The sequence below is a fragment of the Rhinolophus sinicus genome, linkage group LG02 (assembly GCF_036562045.2).
Source record: "Rhinolophus sinicus isolate RSC01 linkage group LG02, ASM3656204v1, whole genome shotgun sequence".
NCBI lineage: Eukaryota > Metazoa > Chordata > Mammalia > Chiroptera > Rhinolophidae > Rhinolophus > Rhinolophus sinicus.
The window spans coordinates 96,404,154-96,428,613 of NC_133752.1; the positions used below are offsets into that span (position 1 = coordinate 96,404,154).

The window sequence follows — 24,460 nt, forward strand, 5'->3', positions numbered from 1 at the left end:
CTGCCAGAGCGGTAGCCAGATGGCTCAGTTGGTTAGACAGCGAGCTCTGAACAACAGGGTTGCCGGTTCAATTCCCACATGGGATGGTGGGCTGTGTGCCCCCTGCAACTAAGATTGAAAACAGTGACTGGACTTGGAGTTGAGCTGCGCCCTCCACAACTAGATTGAAGGACAATGACTTGGAGATGATGGGCCCTGGAAAAACATGCTGTTCCTCAACATTCCCCAACATTAAAAAAAAGAAAAATACTATTCAGGGACCCACACTACTGTGCTATTCTGTGAGAGGCGTGCACGCGCACACACACCTTTCGGATATTGCACAAAGTGGAAAACCCAGAGATCTCCAATTCTGAAGCAATTGTTACGCAACCTATATGTTGGCTACCATAACACATACATTAGGCTACGCTGATCGCAGAGAAATAAGGAGAAATCTGAATGAAGTCAGTATTTTCATAGAAAGTTCACTCAGTGGAAAAAAACATGACTGCAGGAAGGGTTTACTTAAACTGGGAACAAAAGACATGTTTCTCATTTTGCCTCTAGAAGGTGTAGTCATCTCATTCTCTGTTCTGTTAAAAGTAGTTGAAAAAATAGAAGTCCAGCATCTCAAAGGTCTTATGTAAAATTTTAAAGAGATTCTTGTCTCTGATTTCATTTTAGTTTTTAAACTAATGATAACATGATTATTTTATATGTAGTAATATTTATTATGTGAGTATACAGTTTAACTGGCGCCTCTATAAAACCAGTAACATAAGAGTCCACAATTTATTTATTAATTAATTACTTAAAACAAATTCTGTATTCTTTAAAGGATGTTCCACGAAGTGTAGTCAAATAAGTCAGGGAATGAAATGCCTCTGCTCCTTCCTAGTCAAGACTCATAGTGTTAAGTAATATATTAAAGATTCTGAAAAATTCTGCAGTCAAGAAATCTGTTAAATCTTGTTAAATTCAGTGCTTTCTAAACTAATTAGATCATCAAACACTATTTTCCCAGTAACTCCTACTAACATCCAGCAAAACTTGTGAATATTTTGGGAAATGATGAAATAATTAGAAAATATTTCAGCTTTAATTATATTAAGAACTTTTTGGCTCCTACTGCATGAACTGAAAACAGTACATTCAACTGATATACGTTTTTCTCTCTTTCTCTCTCATCACTATTGAGGAAACTGAGCACCTAAAGGAAATTATAACACAGTTTATAATCTTTGTAATCTTCTCAATTGCCAGGTAGCGGGTTGACACTGTTCTCATAATCCAGCCTTACTACAACTGTGAGCAACAGTCTTCCAGAACACGCACAGCCACTAAACTGACCTGAATGAATGCATTTTTCTCTACCTCCAGCAAATATCACCCTTGGAAAAAGAAATGACAGCGGTATTCCTGAGCTTGAGGTATTGTTTGTTTTCTTCTCCAGAAACCAAAATGACTCTAAGTATTTTTAAGAAGTAATGTCTGAGAGTCAGTAAATCATTTCTTGCAACCTCTAATGACATAATGGATTTCGGCGACAATCACTGATGACTGACGAAAATCATGAAAAGTTAAGATTACAACGTGTGGACCTTCTTTGGATACTGCTTTAAACAAACTATTAAGACAAGGTCCACACATTATTCAGGAAAAACTGAACATGATCTGAGCATTAGAAAATATTAAGGAATACAAATTTTTGGTGTGTTTGATAAAAGTAATGTGATGGTGTTAAAACAAACAAACAAACAAAAAAAGGTCTATCTGCTCAATAGAAAACAAGAAATTGTTACTTTTCACTGTATACTGTTTGGTACACTTTCACGTTGTACTGTGCAAATGTGTATTCAAAATGTTGATATACAGTTGAAAAATAAAAGAAGTTAAATTTCTGGCCTTTTCATTTTTCCTGCTGGATACATATAAAAGGAAATGTCTTTTTAAAACGGTGACAATTGATATTTTGGGATCCTTTGCTTTGTAAAACTGATCTTTAGAGGGACTGATCAGCCAACATGATGTCTGCTAGAGCTTTTGTTGAATTTTGACCCTATTTTTGACTACTTGGCATGAAGCAATGAAACATATCCTTTCAACTAAATCCACTGGAAGTACATCTCTTTGGTATTCACTTCACATACCTTATTTTTTTCGGAATTTTCTGCCACTGTCTTCAGATGAGCCGAAAGAAACTTCAGTGTTTCATAATGATGTTCAGGCAAATCATGAATCTGAAACATATTATTTTCATGATGGATTTAGATGCTGAATCTTAGGTGTATTTCCAACAATATAAAATAATACCTACTAGTCTTTTTAACGTTTTCAGACGATCTAAAGGATCTTCTTTACGATTGGCTTCAATAAAGTCGGCATATTTATCTGACAACAGTAAGAACAATAAAACAAATTCAGCTTAAATTGCTTAGATGAGTTGGAATCTAGTTTTCTTTTAAGGTTCAATTTCAAACCACAATAAAAAAATAAAATGTAGGTAAGACCACAAATAGCCTTTGACATGTAAGTCTCTAAAATTCCTATAGTTTTTAATGATTCTCCAAGCCTTATCACCAAATAAAATTCCCTAAAATGTGAGTTCTCTGAGGGCACCAAACTACATTTATACACTGTCCATTTTTCTCCTCCCCACCCCCAACATATAGTATGGTGTTATATGAGTCAAATATTTGGCTTGACTGAAAAACTATTTTTCTACTTATTGTACCTTATTAGGTCTGAAGACTTCTGACTGAGAACAATAATAATATATTTTTAACTTGACTGCAAAAGTGAATTAACTGGATAACATACATTTTACTGAGCCTAAACAATTTTTTATAAACTCTATATTTCATTAATATTTACCAGGAGGAAAAAATCCAAATGACAAAAAATAGCACTTAATTATGCCTTACATATAAATAAGAACTAAACAAAATCTCCTGTTTCCTTTGACAAAAATATTTTCTCCTGGTTCAATTTCATATTCTATGGTTTTTCCAACAATGTAATTTTAAACTGTTCCATCTGGTATCTTTTGTGGGAGTTAACTCACCATTTGTGAAGAGAGGTTCAGGCAGTTTTCTGAAGAAGGATTTTAGTAAACTGCTTATCACATTCAAATCTCGCCATTTCTAGGTGTGCAAAATAGAAATACAGTAGTTTCGTAGTCAATACAGCCAAGAAAAAACACACACAGATCAGTTATCCAAATAGAAAGAAACAACTTACATCGTCTTGTATGTCAATGTCAGCCATTCCCTTGTTGAGCTCCTCTTGCATACTTGAGATGGCAGCATTATTTCCAGGAACTCTATAAATACCTGTATACTCAAGACCTCTTTCTTCAACTAATTTGCAACATATGTCAACTATTAATGGAATATACTGCAAAACAAGAAATAAACATTTTATTTAATACAGCACTGATGTTTATACTTAGTAGATGTACACCGTAGCTAAAAGGCCCTTTTCTCCAAAAGGAAATATATAAATTGCTGTTATTTGATATAGAGAAAATAAAGAATATAGACAGTGCAGAACTGAGAACTGATAAAACCAGCAAGAGATATATGAGACAGTGGGAAGAGAAAAATAGGTTGAGACAGAAAGGGAAGGGTCCACAGGGAGATAACAGTCAGTCTGAAGAGGAAACAAGAGCAAGTAAGGAGAATGGGGGAACAGTTCAGTTAAATAAAGGGGAATAAAGTCAAAAAAAAAGAAGGGGGCAAAAATAACATCAATCAACTCATGATAGGAATCCTAACATGGGTGTTGTACACACACACACACACACACACACACACACACACACAAGCACATTTATTATATTTTCTTAATCAGGTCCTCGTTCTCATTCTCATTTAAAATGCTAAAAGCAAAAAACACACATGATTTGACCATAAATTCTTACTGACCATTTCAGATATATACGTAATGGCTGAATATTTATTCTATTTCAGAGTCAGCAGATTAGAAAAAAAGTATTATAGATGAAATTACTCAACACATCCTTACAGGTCAGAAATGCTTAGGGAAACTAAGGTCAAGAGGAAAACGCTCAATAAATCGACAGATATTCTCTGCTACCTGAAAAGCTGCGTAAGCAGGTCCTATTATAACTACAACTGAATTAACATCTAGGAAATCCGGCCGGCTGGTATCTCCTACCCGATTCGTATGAGCTGGCGGGCAATCATCCAGTCTGACCCCGAATGTCCCTGTAGCAGTAGGTTTTTTCTCAAATGTCTTCCTCATAATACTTGGAATGCCTTTTCTCCATGTGCCTTTGTCTTTTGGGGGACTGGTATCATCTTTTGATTGTTATTCAAAATGAAATGATATAAGAAAGAAAATGGAAACAAGAGAGTTTAAATCATGACTTTAAAAATCCTTTATCAAACATTTTTATAAATCAGTGCTATACTATAAATAATATATCCTATTATTTATCAAAAATATTATATTACTTTCTCTTCCCAATATAACGCTCCTTTTAACCTTCCATATAATTTAGTGAGTATCAATTATGCTTCTTTACCCTTTTAAAATCTGTACCATGATTTTCTTTAAAACAGTCAAGAAAATAGAATCAATGCGACAACTTCACAGAGAGACTTGTGAAAAAAAGGAAACAATTTATCTCCAAATGACAGTACCTGTATCCTCTGCATTAATCCAATTTATAGTGTCTTTAGTGTAGGTGTATGAGCTGTACTTTCCTTCACTTTGTGTCTCGGACCCCACCTTAAAAGAGAAGGCCCCATTGGCCTAGACCAGGCCCACAGTGGTCTTTGAGCTAGCTCACACTGGGCTGAAGTCAGCAAAAATGGTACAGAAAAATGTGAAAATACCTTTCAAATCCCAATTTTAAGTCATCTTATTTGTTCAATTTATCTGAGAACACCACATCAGTACCTTTACTGAGAAGTCTCCTTTCTGACTCTTCCTTCGGAGAGTGTGGACTTTGCGTCTTTGGCTCGGATTTAGCACCAAGCAAAGTCTGCCGGATGCTGAGACTCTGGCGAGGTGTTTTTGGCAACTGTTCTGCTTTGCTGCTGAAAAAAATGAGTGTTTCTTAACAATTTGTATTTTACATCCAAATTAACTTATAGACATGATGGGATTCTCACCTCATCAGACTGTTGTACTCTTTTATTCTTCGACTAATTAGATCCCTGTTAGTAACTCCAGTGTCCTAGAGAATAAATAGAAGGTTAAATCAGAAAGTCAATTCTAAGCAAAAAGAGGTATCCCTCCTTGTTTTGAGGCTCTCTATTGTCCTGTTTTGCTTACTCAATACAGACACTATACTCTCAGTGGAGTTGTTTTAAACCTCTGTTCAACATGACCACCCACCATCACTACGTGACAAATGTTCTAAGTGCCTCCCTCACTGCTGAGAGTTTTCTATTTATTTTCTGTACCCCTACATCTAGAATAGTACCAGGGAGCAGCAAGTGTTCAAACTTATTGATCTGTCATTTTTAATCAATGACTGGGAAGTAGAGAGCCAGTTTTTTCTCTCACTAATACCAGAAAGAATGATCATTTCCAAATAATACAGTTGGATAAAAGGTGAAAAAAATACTGCCAGAATTTGTTAATAATTAACTTGTAGAAATAGTGAGTTAAGGGTCAATTAGTTTCAGAATTGACAGGTTATTAGAAGAGAAAAAGCTCGAAATTGTTGGTTTTTCTTAACCTCAACAGGTTAACTTTTATAATATGCGATATGGTAAACTCAGTGTTCACCATGGACTGATGATTTTTTTCTGTTGATTCCAATTGTACGTTAACATGTGTCTTCAACATTTTTTTTCCACTTGTCTCATTATGATTATAATGAGCATTACAATTTACAAAAAATACAGGCTTTGCAGTCACAATCTTGAACTCAAATAAACTCTTCCCACTCACCAGCAGAGAAATCATATGGTTAAGATCTAGAATAAGATTGCCTGGTTTAAATTCTAGTCCTGACGCTTATCAGCTATGTGGCCTTAGGGAAATTACTTAACCTCTCTTAGTCACATAGTTTCCTCGTTTGTGAAATGGGGATGATGATAATAATAGGACACATTCATATGGTTGCCAAGATTAATTCATGTAAAATGCTTAAAAGCATGTCTTCCATACGTTACAGGCTCAGTGAATTATTACTTTCTTATCTATAAAACAAGGCAAAAAATACCTGTGTCTTTACATGAGATGAAAATGGCTGACATTAAGTAAATGTTTATTATCTACCAGGCAGTATGCTGCATTCTTTATATGTACTATCTCATTCAGTCCTTAAAACAGTCCTGTGTTTCATGGATGAAATCATCTGAAGGAATTTTAACAAGGACACTACAGCTGAACAGAATGCCTAGCACATAGCAGGTGCTTCTTAAATAGGACCTCCCCAGAACTGTTACTTAAAGCTGCAATCTACATTCAAGTTCTGATTCTCCCTGTTTCTTTGTGAAAATTCAGGTCTGATGCTCTCTTTATAATGGTAGTTGTAGAACAAAGGTGGCATTGGTAAGATCTGGTGTTAATTTTTAACCACAAACAGGGTAGGGTGTAAACTACCAAAGGAAAAAAACAGACATTTTTCCTATGACATAAGTTTTCATAATTTGAATTGGATACAGTAAACTAAATTGGAGAAGATAATTAGCACAACCTTACAGCTAACATAGGTGTTCCTGCATACTGCAGGAAAACTAAGAAAAAAGAAAGTTGCGCTTTTTTTGTCCTAACAATGGGCACAAAAAGTGAAAACAATGTGTAAAAAAATCTGTTAATAACATGAGAAAAGGTACTCTTGAGTAAAAGCTAGACTTAATTATTGCTGAATTCGTGCTCTAAAATTTATAGTTACATATACTTTAAAAAATCACCTTTACTTCTGAAATTCCTCCTGTAAAAATGTCTTGATGGTTGTGAATCAGAAAATCTCTAAGTCCCTAAACATTACTCCCTATTAAAAACAGGCTTATGATTTCTCATAATGCAAGTTTTCTTAGAAACCACTTACTGTATTACAATAGGTTGTATTAAATTCTTACCTGCATAAATCCATTAACAAAAATGATCGTATCAGTATCTCTTTGCATTTACATAGTAATTTGTTTTGATCAGCATTTCACTATAACTTAAGCCACACAACAGTCCTCTTTTAGTGATAAGGAGTCAGACCTGGAATTATTTAGTCATAAAGGCAATGACCTGGACTAGGAACCTAGTTCTCCTGACTTGTGATTCATTGCTTCCGAAAAGGTATGCAGAGTACATCAAGAATCTATTTTTCTAGTCCAGTAATGGTGATTTTCCAATAAATAAAAATAATATAAAATGGGTACAGTTGAGCTTTCCTTTCAATCAACTATTTTTAAGTGAAAATAGCATATTATAATTTTTTCAAAATGTGTTAAATCCTTTCAGTCTTCTGAAAGAAAAGAAATAAGAAAACTGCTGTGAACCTGTCCAATTATCAACATCATTCTGAACACACACCTCCTCATTGAGGGTGCTACTCTCCTGGATGGTCTTGATCCATGCTAACATATCGTCTCTGTCTTCTGCCTGAAAGAGGCATTCACAGTCTGATGTGGTAAGTCGGAACACATTTTTCCTCTTTGTCTCACTGTACGAGATGTCTATTAAGCAAGCATTAACACTGATGGGTTGTTCTTCTTCAGATGGAGTCAGCTGTTCTCTTTTATCTTTGTACAAGTAAAGAGAATGGCCCCGAAGTACAACATACATCTGCTTCCATGGCCGAATGCTTCCACCAACTCGCTAGAAAACAAGAAACAGTTCAGGAATACTTAATATTTGGCTAAGTCTTAGTGACAGAGTAAACACATTAATTAAGCAACACTGCTAACATGCATAAATGTGTACGAAATGTAGCAGGTGTCTGATTTACATCACTGTATACTTGTTAGGAGCGGAAACGAGGTTAGGCAATGTATTCATACCAAAATCAAGGATAGTGAAATCTTTAATTTGGTTGGGAAAATAAAATAAACAAAGTAATTAAGATAAAACAAGTATAGCAAAATGTATTTTAACAATTGGTAAAGGAATAGAAGAACAGAAAAAAGTCAGCCAGAAAAATCTTTTGAGTGAAAGTCAGGCTCAAAACAAATCATAGATCATGCAAATGACAAACACGGCATAAGGAAATCCCAAAACAATCTGTACAAGTAATGAATTAAGTTAACAAAACTGATTGACTTTACATAGTCAAGCAACAATCGCCACATCCAAGATGAGCTCCTTAAAAAATTTAAACTCTTTGACTGTATTAAATTTTTCTTCTAAGTAAGCCACCTAAACTGTTGTAGGAAATTTTATGGCAAAGTTTTCATTGTATTGGACTCCTTTAATGAAGCATATATTGATATTGTGACATTCATTTATATAAATCAATATTTATAAAGTGAAACAAAGAAATTATAAAAGCAACTTGAAAAAATAAACTGGAAAAAGTTAAATAAAAATTTAATTATTAATATGGAGAAGTGCCACTCCTTAAAAGATTACTCTGTGTTAATCTATGGCTAATAAACTACTTAATAATAAAAGCAGTTTCTTCTTAAATACTTCCATTTCTCATTTACATTATCAAAATATAAGCCAATATATTCCATATGTAGTTGATGCACACAATGAAAAAAGTATAAAATTTAATCAGTGATTAGAATTTTTTAAAAAATAACTTTTCATTCACGTATAAAAAGGTATTTATCAGTGAGGATTTCCACTCTTTATTCTGGATCTTTTGCCATTTTATGTATATAGACTTTATGCTTTATTTTTCAGGGCCTGCATTTCATTCGCTCACAGTAGCGCAGAAAACATACTACCTTGCCCTTATCAGTGACAAGTGGTCGGAAATGGAGCCACCCCTCCTTGGCAGCATCACTGAAAACCTCTGAGGAAGAATCTTTTCTGGATCCAGAGTCTTCTGATGACTTTTGGCTGTCTGTGATCTACAGAAAAGGCCAAGAAAACACAGTAAAATGTCAGCTTTTCCTTTATAAATATTTGCATGTTGAAATTGTTTTGCTGAAAACAGTTTTTTATTTAATATTCCAATGAGGGGCTTTTTAAAAAAAATCCTAATTTTATAAATTACATTAGAAAAATTTCTGGTCTTGTTAAAAAATATGTGAACTGACCAACACCATTTTTTTTAAAAGTCATCTGAAGGAATTTGTAATCATTAAAAAAACAATAAAAATAGTATAATTTTCCTGCTCTCAAGAGATCGCATTTTAATGCAAAAAGACAAAGAATATAAAAAATAAAAAACAAGGAAATGATAAGATTGTGATCAGTGTCATTTCAAGAATGAAAACAGTGAGATGCAATAATGAATGACTGAGCGGTAGCTATAAATTGGTGGTGTTGAGGCAAGATATCTCTCAGGAAGTAACATTTAAGTTTAAAACTGGAGGATAATTTTTAAAAAGAGCTAACCATGAAAGGCCAGGGGAAGAAAAGTTCCGGGAGCACATATAGCTAATGAATGTATATTCATCATCTGCATTTTAAATGTTAACTATTCAATTTGAGTAAGAGAAACAGCTAATTACAGATTGTTTAGGTCATGTAGGAAGTATAAAGGAAGACATTCAATGATGACTCAGGGAGTGACATTATCTAATTCCCCAGGTCAAAGGTCACTCTGCTTGCTACATGGAAAATGGATTTTAAAGGGACAACCATGGAAAGAGGTGTTACTGAAGGGATCCAGGTGAAGATGGATAACAGCTTGGACTTAGGTAGTATAAGTGAATTCAGGGAGGAATGTAAAGATTCAGGAGGTAGAGGTGACAGGATTTAATATGGGGGAGGGTGATAAAGAAGAAACAAGGCTAATTCCTAGATTTATGGCTTGAACAACTGGGTGAATAGAAATGGACTTAGTGAGACAGGGAAAAAACTGAGGGATAAACAAGTGTGGAGGTGATTGAGGTCTTTTTGGCATGTAAACCTTGTATTGTTTACTAAAAATCCATATAGGCAGTAGTCTACTGAACTGAGGTTTGGAGAAGAGGTCAAGGCTAGCAATATAAACTTCAGGAGGCCTCTGTGTAAGCATCAAAGAAATCAAGCTAGAGAGAAAACAGAGGTCAGACCAGCTCTAGACATTCCATCATTTTAAATGTTAGACAGAGAAACCAGTAGAAGAAAAGGTTTCAGGAAAGGAGTAGGAAATTGTGTTGGATACTACTGGAAGGTCAAATAAGTTAAAAATCTAAGTAACCATTAGTTTGGGAACCTGGATATCACTGGTAACCTTGGCAGGAGCAGGGTCACTCTGATATGTGTGGGTTAAGAAAGAGGTGATGTGAGCAAGTGGAAACTGTGGACCTTTTTTGTTCAGGGAGTTTTCCTGTGAAAAGTGGAAATTAAGAGTAAAAATAGGGGAAATATGGATTCAGAGAAGGTTTTTAGAACATGCTTATACAGTAGAATGTTCTTATGTATGATGGTGAATGAGTGAGCCACTAGAAAGAGTGATTTTGCAGAAGCGAGGGGTCTTGAGAAAGTGAGAAATAACTGAACCCAAAGAAGAAATGTGGGTGTTGGTTTTCAGTAAGATAATGTTCCAAGTACAAAGATATTTAAGACAAGAGTAAAGAAGGCAAAAAGTGTGGGTATAAATGAAGGTACCTAATATTTTTGGAGAAGGTAAAATAAGGAAATTCCTGGCTAACAGTTTTTTTATTTTTCCAATGAGGTATGAGAGAAGGGTAGATGGGAAAGGATAGGATAGGCTGTAGGAGGGAGGGCAATTATTATAAATAATAATTTTGAGGATAGAAAACCAAACATACAATAAAATATAGAAAGATTACTGACCGAGCAGTTCCATTTTTGGCCATAAACTGACAAAGTGAGAAAAACCAGCATAATATGTGTACAGTACTATATACTTGATAAATATATTTAGAAATTAGGAAAGAACACTTTATATATAACATTTTCGAAAATGTACTTGAAACTTACAGAATAAAAGATTATGACATTTATAAAATGTCTCTAATGGATAAAAGAAATAATTCTCTATGAAGAGCTAAAGGAAACCAAAGTAAATAGAAACATTTATCATTTGCTGATATTTTAAAAATATTGAATACCAACCTTGATTCCCTTCAGGCTAGATATGTGTTGAAAGGACCTGTTGAAAAAGAAGTACAGAAATATTTTCAGTGGTGCATAAAATACCTCAAAAGACTGAATATTACAACTAACCTTTCATTAATGAGCTGACATTTCATCATTACATGTTAAATGCTAACTGTTCAATGCAAGTGAGAAAAACAGCTAATTTTATAAGTATTTTCTTTAACTTTTGATCCAATGATAGAAGCTTTCTTAGCTGATCTGGTACATTAAAACGGTTTCTGCATAATGTGTGAGATTTTTCTTATCCATTTTTTTTTTTTTTTTTTAAGATCTAGGAAAAGCTATTCAACTCAGGCTAAACATTAGGCTTTCTATTATTAGGTAACCATAGTTGCAATGAAGGATTTCCACAGTGTTAATAATGATTGATAAGTAGGTGCCATCAACACTCAGATGCAGACAGAACAGCATGTCTACACTCATTCAGCTTGCAGACACTTGGAATGGTAAACGCAGCAGAAGAGTCGAGGCTACTCATGGCCGACCACTCTGCCCCTCCAACCACTTTCTGAGTAGTTACAATAAGAACAACAGTTGGCACTAAAAAGGCTTAGGGCTTCACAAGTCAGGTTCACATTAGTTATTTAAAATCATTTAACTTTAGAGAACAAAGTTGTTTTTTGTTGTTGTTTTTTTAATACCCAATTCATTTAAGGAACCTGAGATTTTAATACGTGACTGAAGATGACACTGTCCTTTCCTTTCAGAAACGACCGCAAACAACAACGAAACCAGAAACAAACATATGAACTAAATCTCCAACAATATCAGGAGACATCTATAACTCTGAACTACAATATATGAAGAAAGGTGGTTAAATGCAGTGAAGTAAAAAATGGATACCGGAAGAGAGGACACCACTGGTGGTATCTCTACCAAAACTGCAGTGCACTGTTCTCTGAGAGATCAAACCGACCTTTCCTGGTTTGGAACAATGGCAAATAAGGTGCTTTTGCTAGTGACAGGAGCCTCATTTATCACCATGTATAGGGGAGGTGAGAACGAAGGAGAAAACATACAGTCCTGCCATCTTTGCAGTAAGCACTGTATAGGGTGAAGTACACTCTGAAATATGGCAACTACTTATATCTTTGAGGGAGAAGTAAATGTTAAAAGAGCTCACAAATTCATCCCTGCCTGCCTCATTAGAAAAATTCCTACTAGCCTGGGCCTCTGCCCAGGCCACACCTCACACAAATTTCCCTCGAACAGCTAGTCTAGGACGAACTAATTGTATTGGAAAACAGGTAACCATCATATGGAAGCCTCAGAGAATCTATACAAGAATACCCTAATAAAAAAGACACTGTTCTTTGACGTATGGTTCAATATCATAAAGATGTCCACATTCTCTAAATTAAACATTATGTCAATGAAAATATCCATAGGAATTTAAGAACTAGAAAATTGATTTTAAAGTTCAAATAGTAAAATAAACAAAAATAGCCAGAATTTGGAACAAAGTAATGAGGTAGACTATCCCAAACATATAATAATAAAAACATTATAAAACCACCATAATTAACAGAATCTGGTATACATGAATAAACAGATAAATAAATGGAACAGAATCTAAAAACAAAACTAAATACATATAATAATTTAGTATATAATAAAGATAAAATATCAGTTGAAAAGTATAATATTCAACAGATGCCTTTGTGACAACTGAGAGACACCAGAAAACATAAAGTTGGTTCTTTAGAATAAAATAAATTCTAGATGAAGCAAAACTGTAAATATACAAAAGAAAAAGAAAAAGAAAAAAGAAAAGGAATAACATACAAACTTGAGAAGTAAACATGGGAGAATTTTGTTATAATTCTGGAGGAAAGACTTTTTCAAACTCAAAATCCAAAGACCATTTAAAAAATTCCTACATTTGACTGCACAAAATAATGTTTACAATTTTTGCATGGTTAAAAAAAATTAAGAAAACCAAATGAAAAATATGGGACTGGCAAAAGACTTGCAACATTTATTTCAGAAAAGAGCTAGTTTCCTTTATATAAAGAACCCCCAGAAGTCAATAAGAAAAACAAGTAGGAAAATGGGCAAGAATATGAAAAAGCAGTTCACAGAAAAAGAAATATAAATATCTCTTAAATATATATGAAGTGATGTTCAATTAGTAAGAAAATTTTCAAATAAAACTACAATAAGATGCCATTAGATTTACAAAGTAATCAAAAGGTGAATCACATGCCGTGTCGGTGAGGGAGCAGTAGAGACTTCTGAATACTATTGGGGGATATGATTTGGTATAATCTTTGTGGAGAGCAACTGACAATGGATATTAAAATAAAACATACACATACTCCTTGATGTAACAATCCTTTCTCCAACCATATTCACTCACTTACATGCCAAATGAACTATGTACAACTATTGTCACTGAAATATTGTTTGTGGTAGCATAAGATTTGACCAATCTAAATGTCTATTAATACAGTATAGAACACTAGTTAAATATATTATGGTGCAACTATTCAATGGAAAATTAAATAACCATGAAAAAGAATGAGACAAGAATATATGCATGTAATGATCCCCCAGATCAGAGTGTACAGCATCTATCATTAGTTTATAAAAATAATTAGAACACATACACATAAGCATATGTAAACTGTGTATGTGGTTATACACTTAGAATAACTCTGGAAATAAACAACAGAAAACAGTAACATAGTTGTCTAAAAGTATAATAGAACTGGGTGGCTGGAGTCCTAGAATGGAAGTGATTATTTCATTCATATATACATAAATATAGATATAGATATATAGATACAGATGGTGCCAAAAAAATGTATACACATTTTAAGAAAGGAAAAAATTTTATTATTGTAATACTCAATATATACCAATAACAAGTCACGACTGACTTCTGCAATTACAAGAGATGCTCAAAGTGATTACCATCAGTGTTCAGATGTTATTACAGGGAACTACTGCTTGAGCATATATATCATCTCTTAAAATGTGTATACATTTTGTTGTCACCGCCGGTATATGTATGTGTGTGTGTATATATACATATATACATATATAGATATACATATATATACACACACACATATATTTGTATTATGTTTGTGCATTACTCATTTTTAAGCATTACTTTAAAAATTCAATTAATATATTATCAAGTAACAATTTTGATTTTATTTGCATTTCTAATGTCACAAAGTTATAAAATATAAAAGATGTCATTAAACTCATTATATTCAAAGTCATACCGAACACCCACCAATAAATATTTAAAATAATACACTTGAGACATACAATTTTGCATCTTCTCTGTAATCATCCAGGCCCTCATCGTACGATTTTGATCTTTCTGTCTTTGAGTTGGGCTGGCCATCCAGGCTGGGGGGTCCAACCGATTCTGGAATTAAAATCCCACATTTAAACATTTGCGAGTAGTTTCCAGATTCTTTTAATGGTGAAAGATCACAGTATTCTAAATGGAAAATGGAGAATGAGAGATGATTTACACAACCACTCACTGAAACGTACCCTGGTCGTGGGAGAGCTGACGCCGAATTAAAGGAGCTGAAGTTGTGAGGCTGGGAGGGACGGTTGCTATGGAGGGTACTTGAGAGGTAGAGGCTGAGATGACAGCAGAAGCTGGGATATGCGAAATATCATGATCAATGCTAGGGCTGGTTGGTTCATCTATTAGATAAAATAAAAATATTGAAATGTTGAATGACCTAATTATTATTAATAATAACAACAGCAGAACAAATAGTCATCATTATTAAAAGAACCAGAAAAAGATTTTAACACTTAACCACTATAGTACTAATACATGACATATTCAGCCTGTTAAAAATCTACTTACACAGTTATTACACTAGTAATTCCAAGTAAGTCTAAGAATATGGTATAAGAAACGAGATGAGTTGCTTCTTTCGCTTCTTCCACCAATACCTTCACTGATAATCAACATAGCAAAGTTTATCGGTATTCAGAATCTAAACCTACAAAAGCAGAACAATCATAGATCATCCTAAAATAATTATTTTCCAAATTTTAAATGTATTGCACATCATCATTTTAGGCAGCTAAGCAAGGTGACTGGTTGAGGCTCAACATTCAAAGTATCAATTCTTAAAACCTCACCTTTCCCTCACCCCCACACTCAAGTGTATCTTCAATTTTTGTAGAAAAATAAGAAAGTACAGTTTATAGCTGCCAGAAGAAGTTACACATTATCAAGGCCACTGCTGTGGATGGAATGTTTGTGTCCCCCCTGCAATCTCATATGTTAAAACCTAATCCCTAATGTGATGGTGTTTGTGATGGAAAAGGTGAGATCTTTGGGACATAATTAGGCTCCACCCCCACGAATGGGATTAGCACCCTTAAAGAGAGCCCAGAAAGCTCCCTTGCTCCCTCCACCAGGTGAAGACACAAAGTCTATGAACCAGGAAGCAGGTCCTCCCCAGATACTGAGACCGCTGGGGCCTTGATCTTAGACTTCCGAATGCCCAGAACTGTGAGAAATAAGTTTCTATTGTTTAAGTCACCCAGTCTGTGGTATTTTTGTTACGTAGTCTGATATCAGAGTTCTCACTCTATAAGTATAAATTATATTTGTTTTCTAAATTGGTGAACAATAGCTCTGTTCAAAATTCTTACTCTTGTAAAAAATCAGTGGTTTAAATTCTAATATTTTAGGCCAAGAGAATGTAATTTAATAGGACACCAGAACCATAAACCTTAATATTAAATGGCCCGAGCCTTAGAAAGTCATAATGAAACCCTTTAAAGAATATGATATAATGATGAAACAGGGTTTTGCTTCCTTGCTTTAAAAGGTCAAATATTTTAATTCTGACCAAATTCTAAGAATGCTCTATCATCTTAATGATCAGCATTTTAATCAAGAAAACTAATAATGGTACAAAACTGTAACATTTCCATTTTATGGCTAAAATCAGTAAATTCTGACTATCTTAATGTTTTTACAATATTCTTTAAAAGCAGCTCTGTACAATTTAACAATAGAAAACATTTTGAAAATTTCTGTATGAGTCAGTTTTACTAAGTCCATGACAATTTAATATCAGATGTCAATAAGAATGCAATCCTCTTTTTCCAAAAGTAAGGAGGTGGCTGATGTTTTTAAAATAATTAAGGATAAAAATTGAATTTTACTACAGATTGTAGTATTACTACTTAAATTACCACAATCAACAAAGTTTTTTTTCAAATGATACGTATGTATAAAGTAAGTTGGTCTATGGAAACTGTTAGTCCACAATTCTGATACGGATTCGTGAATATTGATATGCATGGAAAGATATTGTGTTTTTTAGGGATTCTCTCACTTACGTAGTATTGTAATTGTTTAAAGAGATTTCTGTAGTGAAAACATTCACTGGAGTGGTCAGATGAGATCTATCGCATAAATCCATATAGGTGAAAAATGCAGAAAGGCATTTTGAAAAACCGAGATGATGCTCCTGTGTAACAATGTTTCTCAAAGCAGAGCAACCATCCTTCTAAGGATATGTGGTTATCACATGTGTTGAAGAATGTCCACAAGAGGCTGTGAGAAAATCTTTCCAGAGAATCAATTTTATGCTTTGCAAAGTAATGTAAAACATTTTTATATTTATTTACATAAAATCAAATATCATAGAATGAAATGCAAATGGTACATGGATTAAGCATTAAACAAAACTTCAAAAACAATTATTTTTATGACTCTGGACTTCCTGAAGGTATGCATTCAATCTCTTTTGACTCACTATGAGGTATGATCACAAAATATGGTGAATGTTTACATAAGAAAATTATTACAGTAAAAGATACATTGCCATTAATCCCCCTCAAAATACTCCCCTTGTTTCGAACACTCTTATCCCATTGTTCTTGCCACTTTCTGAAGCAGTTCTGGAAGTCCTCTTTTGTGTCGTTAGTTGTGCTGTTGTGGCTGCCTCGATGTCCTGAATCATTTCGATTTTGGGGAAGAGCCAGAAGTTGCATGGTGCCAGATCTGGTGAATAAGGTGAATGAGGACACACCAAATAATGCTTTTATTTGACAGAAACTGTCATATATCAGAAGCGATGTGTGACACGGAGCATTGTCATGATGGAGGATGATTTATGGTACACTTTAAAACACACCTTCTCTCAACCATAGCTCACACCCGACTGACTGCACTGAACAAGTTGAAACTTGTCTCACACTGTTACTAAGGTTTGACACGCCGCTTCTGATGTTGAAGATCCCTGCCTTTCCATTGGATGGCACTTGGCAGCAGCATTCACTGTATTTTGTGATCACAATGGAAAGGCTCCGTGTCACACATCGCTTTGAGTATGGCAATTTCTGTCAAAATAAGAACATTATGGTGTATCCTCATCCACGTTATTCACCAGTGCGTGCGACTTCTGGCTTTCTCAAAGTCAAAATGACCATGAAAGGTAAACGTTTTGAATTGATTCAGGACATCGAAGCAGCAATGACAGCACAATTAAATACACTCACAAAAGAGGACTTCCAGAACTGCCTCCACAAGTGGCAAGAACGATGGGATAAGTGTGTGATAAGCAAGGGCAAGTATTTTGAGGGGGGTTAATGGCAATATGTCTCTTACTGTGATAATTTTTTTTTAAATTAAACATTAACCATATTTTTTTAATCACACCTCATCATATATTTAATGAAATGCTGAAAATTCTTTTATTGATTGGTTATTTATATACTTAACAACAGTCACTAGAGCAGACTAATAAATATTTTTTAGACTCCAAGGTTACAGCAAAGGATTTTTAGTTAATCAAAGAGCTAAAAAAGCTTTTCACACTAAAAAGGCAAATAGTATATATTATGCAAAAGCATACTTTTCATATTATGCTCTAAAAATTAATACTAAAACTAATTTTTTTCCCTGCCTTTATTTTAAACAGCGTTCAATTTTATAAAAGCCATGAAAATGCTGTGAAAACCTAGGAGGCACTGCTGTTGTTCAACCTCAGAGCCTAGAAATTTTTAAGAATGCTTATATCCATGGACAACATTCACATATAGAAACACAGCGAAATAAATCCTATGTTCCTATTTCAGTTTTTTTATTCCACCCTATTCCACTGGTGCTGTAAAACTGCCATATCACAGTAATCATATGCTATATATTAAGATTCTAGGAGGCACATGGGAAATCAATGGACTATATAAACATTTCTATGCTGGGTGACTTTTAAAAATCATGGCTCATAAAACAGAAGATATTCACTAGGGACTATGAAGGAAACTAATCAGTACTTAACGTAGAATCTGATCAGAACTAATCAGTGAGCATTTTAATTTTTAATGAAGAAAATGATTTATTTTAATCATTTTTCTAACTCTGTGTGTATATAGAACTATACAGATTTTTATTTTATATTTAAGACAAAGCACTCTTTAATAACATAATTGACTTTTTTTACTTATTCCTGTATTTATTAGTAAGTAGGAAGAAATATTAATAGATATAACTAGCACATTTTTTATTGCTCCAATATAATGAGTATATTATTCTTTAAAAAAAAATTTTTTTTAATGATGTTATTTTTTTAAGGAGGTTGCAGCTCACGGTGTCCCATATGGGAATCGAACCAGCAACCTTGGTGTTATTAGCACCATGTTCTAACCAGCTGAGCTAACTGGCCACCCCTATTATTCTTATTAAGTAGGAAGAAAATATGATGCCATTATTCTGGTAAGATGTCACAGGCCTATGAAATATAGCCATAGGCTATTGGGCTTTTCATGTTTTAAAAAAAATCACAAAGTAATCATTAGTCCTCAGTTACTTTCTATGAAATATTTCGACGATGTATAAAGTTCTACCTACAGTAAAGTTCTATTATTTTCTGAGCTTGGCTTTAAGGGAATAGATATGAATATAAGTATAATTTAGGCTGAGATTCCCCACAATGTGTACAACTTGAATATATAATATTTATAAAAAATGTAAATTATGTAGAACTTTTTTTAAAGCTGATTCTGATGGTATCACCTGACAGTCCAATAACTCAACAGCTTTAAAAAGTTTCTTTAGAAAAGAAAAACTCCTACCAAATATTACTCAAAGAGAAGCACATTATATTGTAAAATAATGGAGAACTTTTCATGAACATGTGGGTCAACAGAGTAAGCATATGGGCCTTGGCCTCAAAGCAAGGTCCCTACATCACACACCACCAGAGGGTACTCTTCACAATGCATGCTATATAAATGGTGCCCTCTGGAGTTTTGCTCTGTGATGTAGCTGAATCAGGGAAACCCAGAGTTCGTGCCTCTACTGCTTCTTAACTGTGTGACTTTAGTGAAGTTATTTACCGTGTTTCCCCGAAAATAAGACCTAGTCGGACAATCAGCTCTAATGTGTCTTTTGGAGCAAAAATTAATATAAGACCAGGTATTATATTTATTTTATTTTATTATATTAGACCCGATCTTACATTATAGTAAAATAAGACCAGGTCTTATATTAATTTTTGCTCCAAAAGACGCATTAGAGCTGATTGTCCGGCTAGGTCTTATTTTCGGGGAAACACGGTAACCTTACATTTCTCATTTATTAAAAGAAGATAACACTAAGGACATATGTGATAATCCTGTTAGCAGATTACATTTTAGAGCTGCATAGTAATTATGATGAGAACTTCTTTTTCCATTCATTTGCTATACATTTAATCATATCTCAAAATTATCATTAACCTATTGTTTCAACACATATTTCTGGAGTGCCTTCTATATTAAGAACACAGAAGTGAACAAAAGATCTAAAATCCTGGCCATCTTGTAGCTTATGTTTCAGTTCTGCAGAGAAACGTGTAACAAACAAAAACCACAAAACATGTCAAGTGGAAACAAGCGATATGAAGATAAAGTAGCTTAAGGGGATAGACAATGTCAGGTTCTGTGTAAGTGTGGGGAGTAACTATTTTAGATAGGCAGAGAACCATGCTGTGAGAGAGTCTTGTGAATATCTGCGGCATGTGTTCCAGGGCCAGGAACTGGCAGTGCCAGGGCACCGGGCTGCACATGCTTGCCACGTCCCAGGACTGCAAGGCTGGTGTGGCTGGAGCGGGGAAGGCAGGAGATGGGGGTCACGGAGGTGGAGTGGTGTTGGAAGGCAGACCACAGAGGGCCTTGCAGGCCACCATAGGACTTGGGATTCTATTCTGGGTAAACCAGAAAGTAAACAGAGGCTTCTGGGCAGAGGAGTGACAGGATCTGATGGACATTTTAAAATATCACACTGGCTGCTTTGTGGAGAATATACCTGGGGTGTGTGGGAACAGACTGAAGATTCGGTACACCTGATAGATGTTCTAGATCGGCAAACACCCTTGGAACGTAGGTAATTTTTCCAAATCCATGCCAGGAGTTATTCTAAGACAAAGTAATTTGACAATGAAGAGGTCCTTTCTTTCAGCCCAAGTTAAATTTACAAAGAAATAAGCTTTAGAAAGTAAAAAGCACTGTTTAAATGAAAGGTTGATTGCTAATTATCAAAATTGTTCCGCCTGGCTTTTGATTCAGTTAAATCATCAACTAGGTACAATTTGGTTTGCTGAATCTTTTGGCCCCAGATGGTGGGAATTTGTTTCATTGAAATAAAAATAAAAAGTAGATACTGAATACATAAAGTCTTAAATGGAAAAAAAGGAAAAGGAGGTTAAAAGCTTATGGCTCTGGTTTTAGCACAACTTAGGAAATTCAGAACAAATGGTTTAAAACCACAGAGTAAAATTTCTGTGCCTGTTGAACTAGAAATAATACTTGGCAGAAAAGATGTATTAGATATTTGACATATTAGCCAATGACTGTACACGAGCTCACCTATGAATGGGATGGATGCCAGGGAGTCCCCGGGTGGACTGGTACTGGAGGCCTTCCTTTCCTCAATCCTTTTTATATGGACCTCTCGGCGCGCGTCGTTAGGCAGCCAGCAAGTCGTGTCTGACCCCGTCTCGTGGTCATTTACTGCCAAGATGTAAGACTGGTGCCTTAAAGGCTGTGGTGTCTGGCGACCAGACGGAGGTTTTTCTCTTAGGATGACAGTTTCTTTATTATCTAAAGCATCTGATGACTGAATTTCAGCCTCTTGTAAATTTAATTCTTGATTCCTTTGAGTGACAGGTAATTCTACGTCTGAAATGCCAGAGTTCTCACTCATCGGAGGCACAGGCTTAGCAGAAGCTCCCGGCAAAGAGGGGGTTTTCCCAGTCTCCACTTGGTGATCGGGGGTACTTTCAGTTCTTAACCATGTCTGCTGATTCAACAGACTGTTTTGATGCAAGTGATTTACTGGTCTTTGGTCTTTGATAGAAACAAATGAGTTCTGGCTAAATGGTGGTTTTGTGAGATGCGTAGAAGGCGCTTTCAGAGAATTACTTCTGACTTTCACAAGAGGTGACCTGTCTTGTGGAATACCTTGAGGCGGTGACATTCCACAAGTAGTTTGAAAATTTCTGTTTGGCGGCAGTGTTTTTAGGTCTGGTGGAATTTTTTTAAAGTGAGACACAGATCCCAGTCCTCTGCCACTCATTCGCCTAGTGTCAGAATTAACAACACTCGGAGCCACAGTAAAATTTGAACCTCGAAAAGATTTATGGATTTCTTGCTGCCTAGGTCTTTCATAAATACCTCGTCTATCGTCCTGTTCAGTAAATCCACTCCACTTGTAGGTCTGTTTTCGTTCTCCATTTGAATCCGGTATTTGACTTTCAGAAGTGACGTTTTCTAAGGTTTCACCCTGTCCCTCGATATAATCCCATGAGCGAGTTCTATGATTGCTAAAACTAACGGGCGGGGCTGTGAGTGCTCCTTGCGATGCACTGCGTGGACAATACTTCATTAGCACAGAGTCCTCCAGCCTCTCTTGGGACACGCTGCGCTGTCGGATCTGAACAGACTGGGGCACGCGGTCATGCGAGGTGCTGCGGCGTCGTACCTGCAAAGTCGTGCGGTTTGGTACCACCTGGTTATAATCTGTTGTGCTCTGTGATGCTGCTCTTAAACTATCTAATCTTTCCTGAATCGTCCGACAACCCATGTGCAATCGTCTGTTATCAATATACTCCTTGTAAGTTTTATAGTTTTTCCAGTCTATGTGCTGATGGGAATTTGGAGAATAATGATTAATAGACACGGGAGGAGAATCCACAGCTTGAGATCTGCTGCTTGAGATTCCTTCCGCATGTCCACTGTAATTGCCAGGTTTGAGTATAATCCTGGAAGGGTCCAACGATCTGGAGCCTGTAGGCTGATGAAGTAGATGGGCAGTGGGAACAGATGACGATGGTGACGTGGTTCTTGACACTGTTTTTAAAGAGGGCTGCTCATTTACACCATACCTCACTTCTTCCGTTCTGTGTGAAGGAATGGTATGGTTGTTTCTATTAGTTAACAAATCTACAACCTTCTCAGAAGGCACAATGACAGTCTTCACACTCTCATTGCAAACACACACTGCTGTGTTTGACTTTGCAACATCTGTTGGTGATGGAGGCACTTGTATTTCCATTCTGTAGGCCCTGCCAGGTTGGGTCAGCACTGGTGCACTGGTTTGCTGTTTGCTCGATGATGAGTCTGGAGGAGACACTTCAAGGGGCTGTGCCATGGCTGAAGGGGTAGACGGCAGCCAGGGATAGCAAATTGGTGGAGGTTCAGGGATGTTGCGGGCATTGCCACTGTAGGCTTCATTGCCTTTCAGGTAGGCATCCTGAGAGTATGCCTACGTGGAAATGAGAGAATAGTGTCATTACAAATTCATGAAAAGAACAACAATGCCCAATCCACTGTGTTATTTTACTGTGCCCTGCCTTACTCCTGACTGACATTCACTAACGCATGCATGCAAACAGCATAAGGGTGATCAACACATTTAGAAAAGGGGCTAGTCTCTCAGAAATCAAATAAACTGAAAGTGCAAAAAACAGAAATCACAATTGCCCTTTTTCACAAAGGATCTGAAACACACCAAAATTTCCCCCCAACAAATTAGATGTAGCCAGGTTGCTTCTAAAATTTTCTTCATTCAAGTTTTACAATTTTTCAGCAGTCGACAGGTTAAATGGCTGCTGATAAATCTCAGCAAAAGAAGATTCTGATCTTTTGCCAAAATGAAGGTGAAAATATTTAAAATCTTAACGAAACATGTTTTTAAGCACTACTGCTATCAAAAGTTAGATATCTTGTCAATTAATGATTACTGAATCCCCCAAAATAATCTATCTTGATAAATTAGGTCTTTCGACAGCCAAGCTAAGTATTTAGATATTTAAATTCAGAGAGGAATAGGCATGTTTAAGAAAGTAAGCACATATATTAAAGGCATAAAAATCTGAAAAAGGTAATTTATCTTTCTGTATATCATTTATATTTTTAAGCTAATGCAAAATTATATTGTACAAATTTATTTGGTCTCTTTTACTCATAATAAGGAGACATTTCTCTGTTACTAACAGGCATGCAGCTCAAATTATTTTTTATCAACTATTTGTGCAATTATCTAGCAGTATTTTTAAAAACTTAAGAAAAACTGAAATTAAACACAGAGTCTACAAAACAGAGCTAATGGATACAACTCAGGGCTATGTTTAGCATCTGAGACAGGTGTGGTATCATATTACATATCCTCCCCTAATCCAAACAAGCTTAATTCAAGACTATCATCATATCCTGTCTTTGCATTAGACAGCTTGCAAGCTCAAGCACAGCCACAAACATAACATCACAGCAAAGTGTTAGGGAAAGAGAGAGGGTGAGATGCTTAAAAAACATACAGATGCAGAAAATATGTTTTAACATCAGTTATGTACAGGATACAAAAAAACATAAAATTAAAAAATAAAGAAAACCATATATCACAAACACATTCTGCAAATTAGTAAGATTAACACTATGGAGAGATTTCTCTAAGCAAACTCACAGTTTTAATCGACTGGCTTATTACAAATCTTTAACAAACATGACTTAAAAAGCAAGGAAATGGCTTCTGTGCATCTCTTACCAGAGCTGTGACATCCTTTGTAAATTGTAGCTAGCAGAAAATAGGAAAACATAGTAGAAGCTGCTTACTGATATAAAGACAGAATCATGTTGTCATATTGATGCTGGAAACAGCAGGCTAAAAATACATCTATACTGATTTCTCTGGAAGGTACCAAGAGAGGTAAAGGGCAGTGAAGCATAAAGAATAACTTCAGTATCCTTCGGAGGATCTTTTTCTCAGGCTTTTATCTAGTTCTTATTTGATTTG

At 35.3% G+C, this 24,460-nt stretch overlaps 1 protein-coding gene across 1 annotated transcript in view; it reads right to left on the bottom strand.

Annotated features, from left to right (window-relative positions):
* ARHGAP21 (Rho GTPase activating protein 21) overlaps positions 1–24,460 on the bottom strand; it is a 117,364-nt gene that overhangs the window by 9,454 nt on the left and 83,450 nt on the right. Inside the window, 14 exon segments of the mRNA XM_074324927.1 lie at positions 2,133–2,222; positions 2,300–2,373; positions 3,047–3,125; positions 3,223–3,378; positions 4,162–4,304; positions 4,909–5,045; positions 5,124–5,188; positions 7,495–7,779; positions 8,853–8,978; positions 11,140–11,176; positions 14,467–14,569; positions 14,701–14,859; positions 21,037–22,933; positions 24,212–24,241. Coding sequence (XP_074181028.1) covers positions 2,133–2,222; positions 2,300–2,373; positions 3,047–3,125; positions 3,223–3,378; positions 4,162–4,304; positions 4,909–5,045; positions 5,124–5,188; positions 7,495–7,779; positions 8,853–8,978; positions 11,140–11,176; positions 14,467–14,569; positions 14,701–14,859; positions 21,037–22,933; positions 24,212–24,241 — 3,381 coding nt within the window.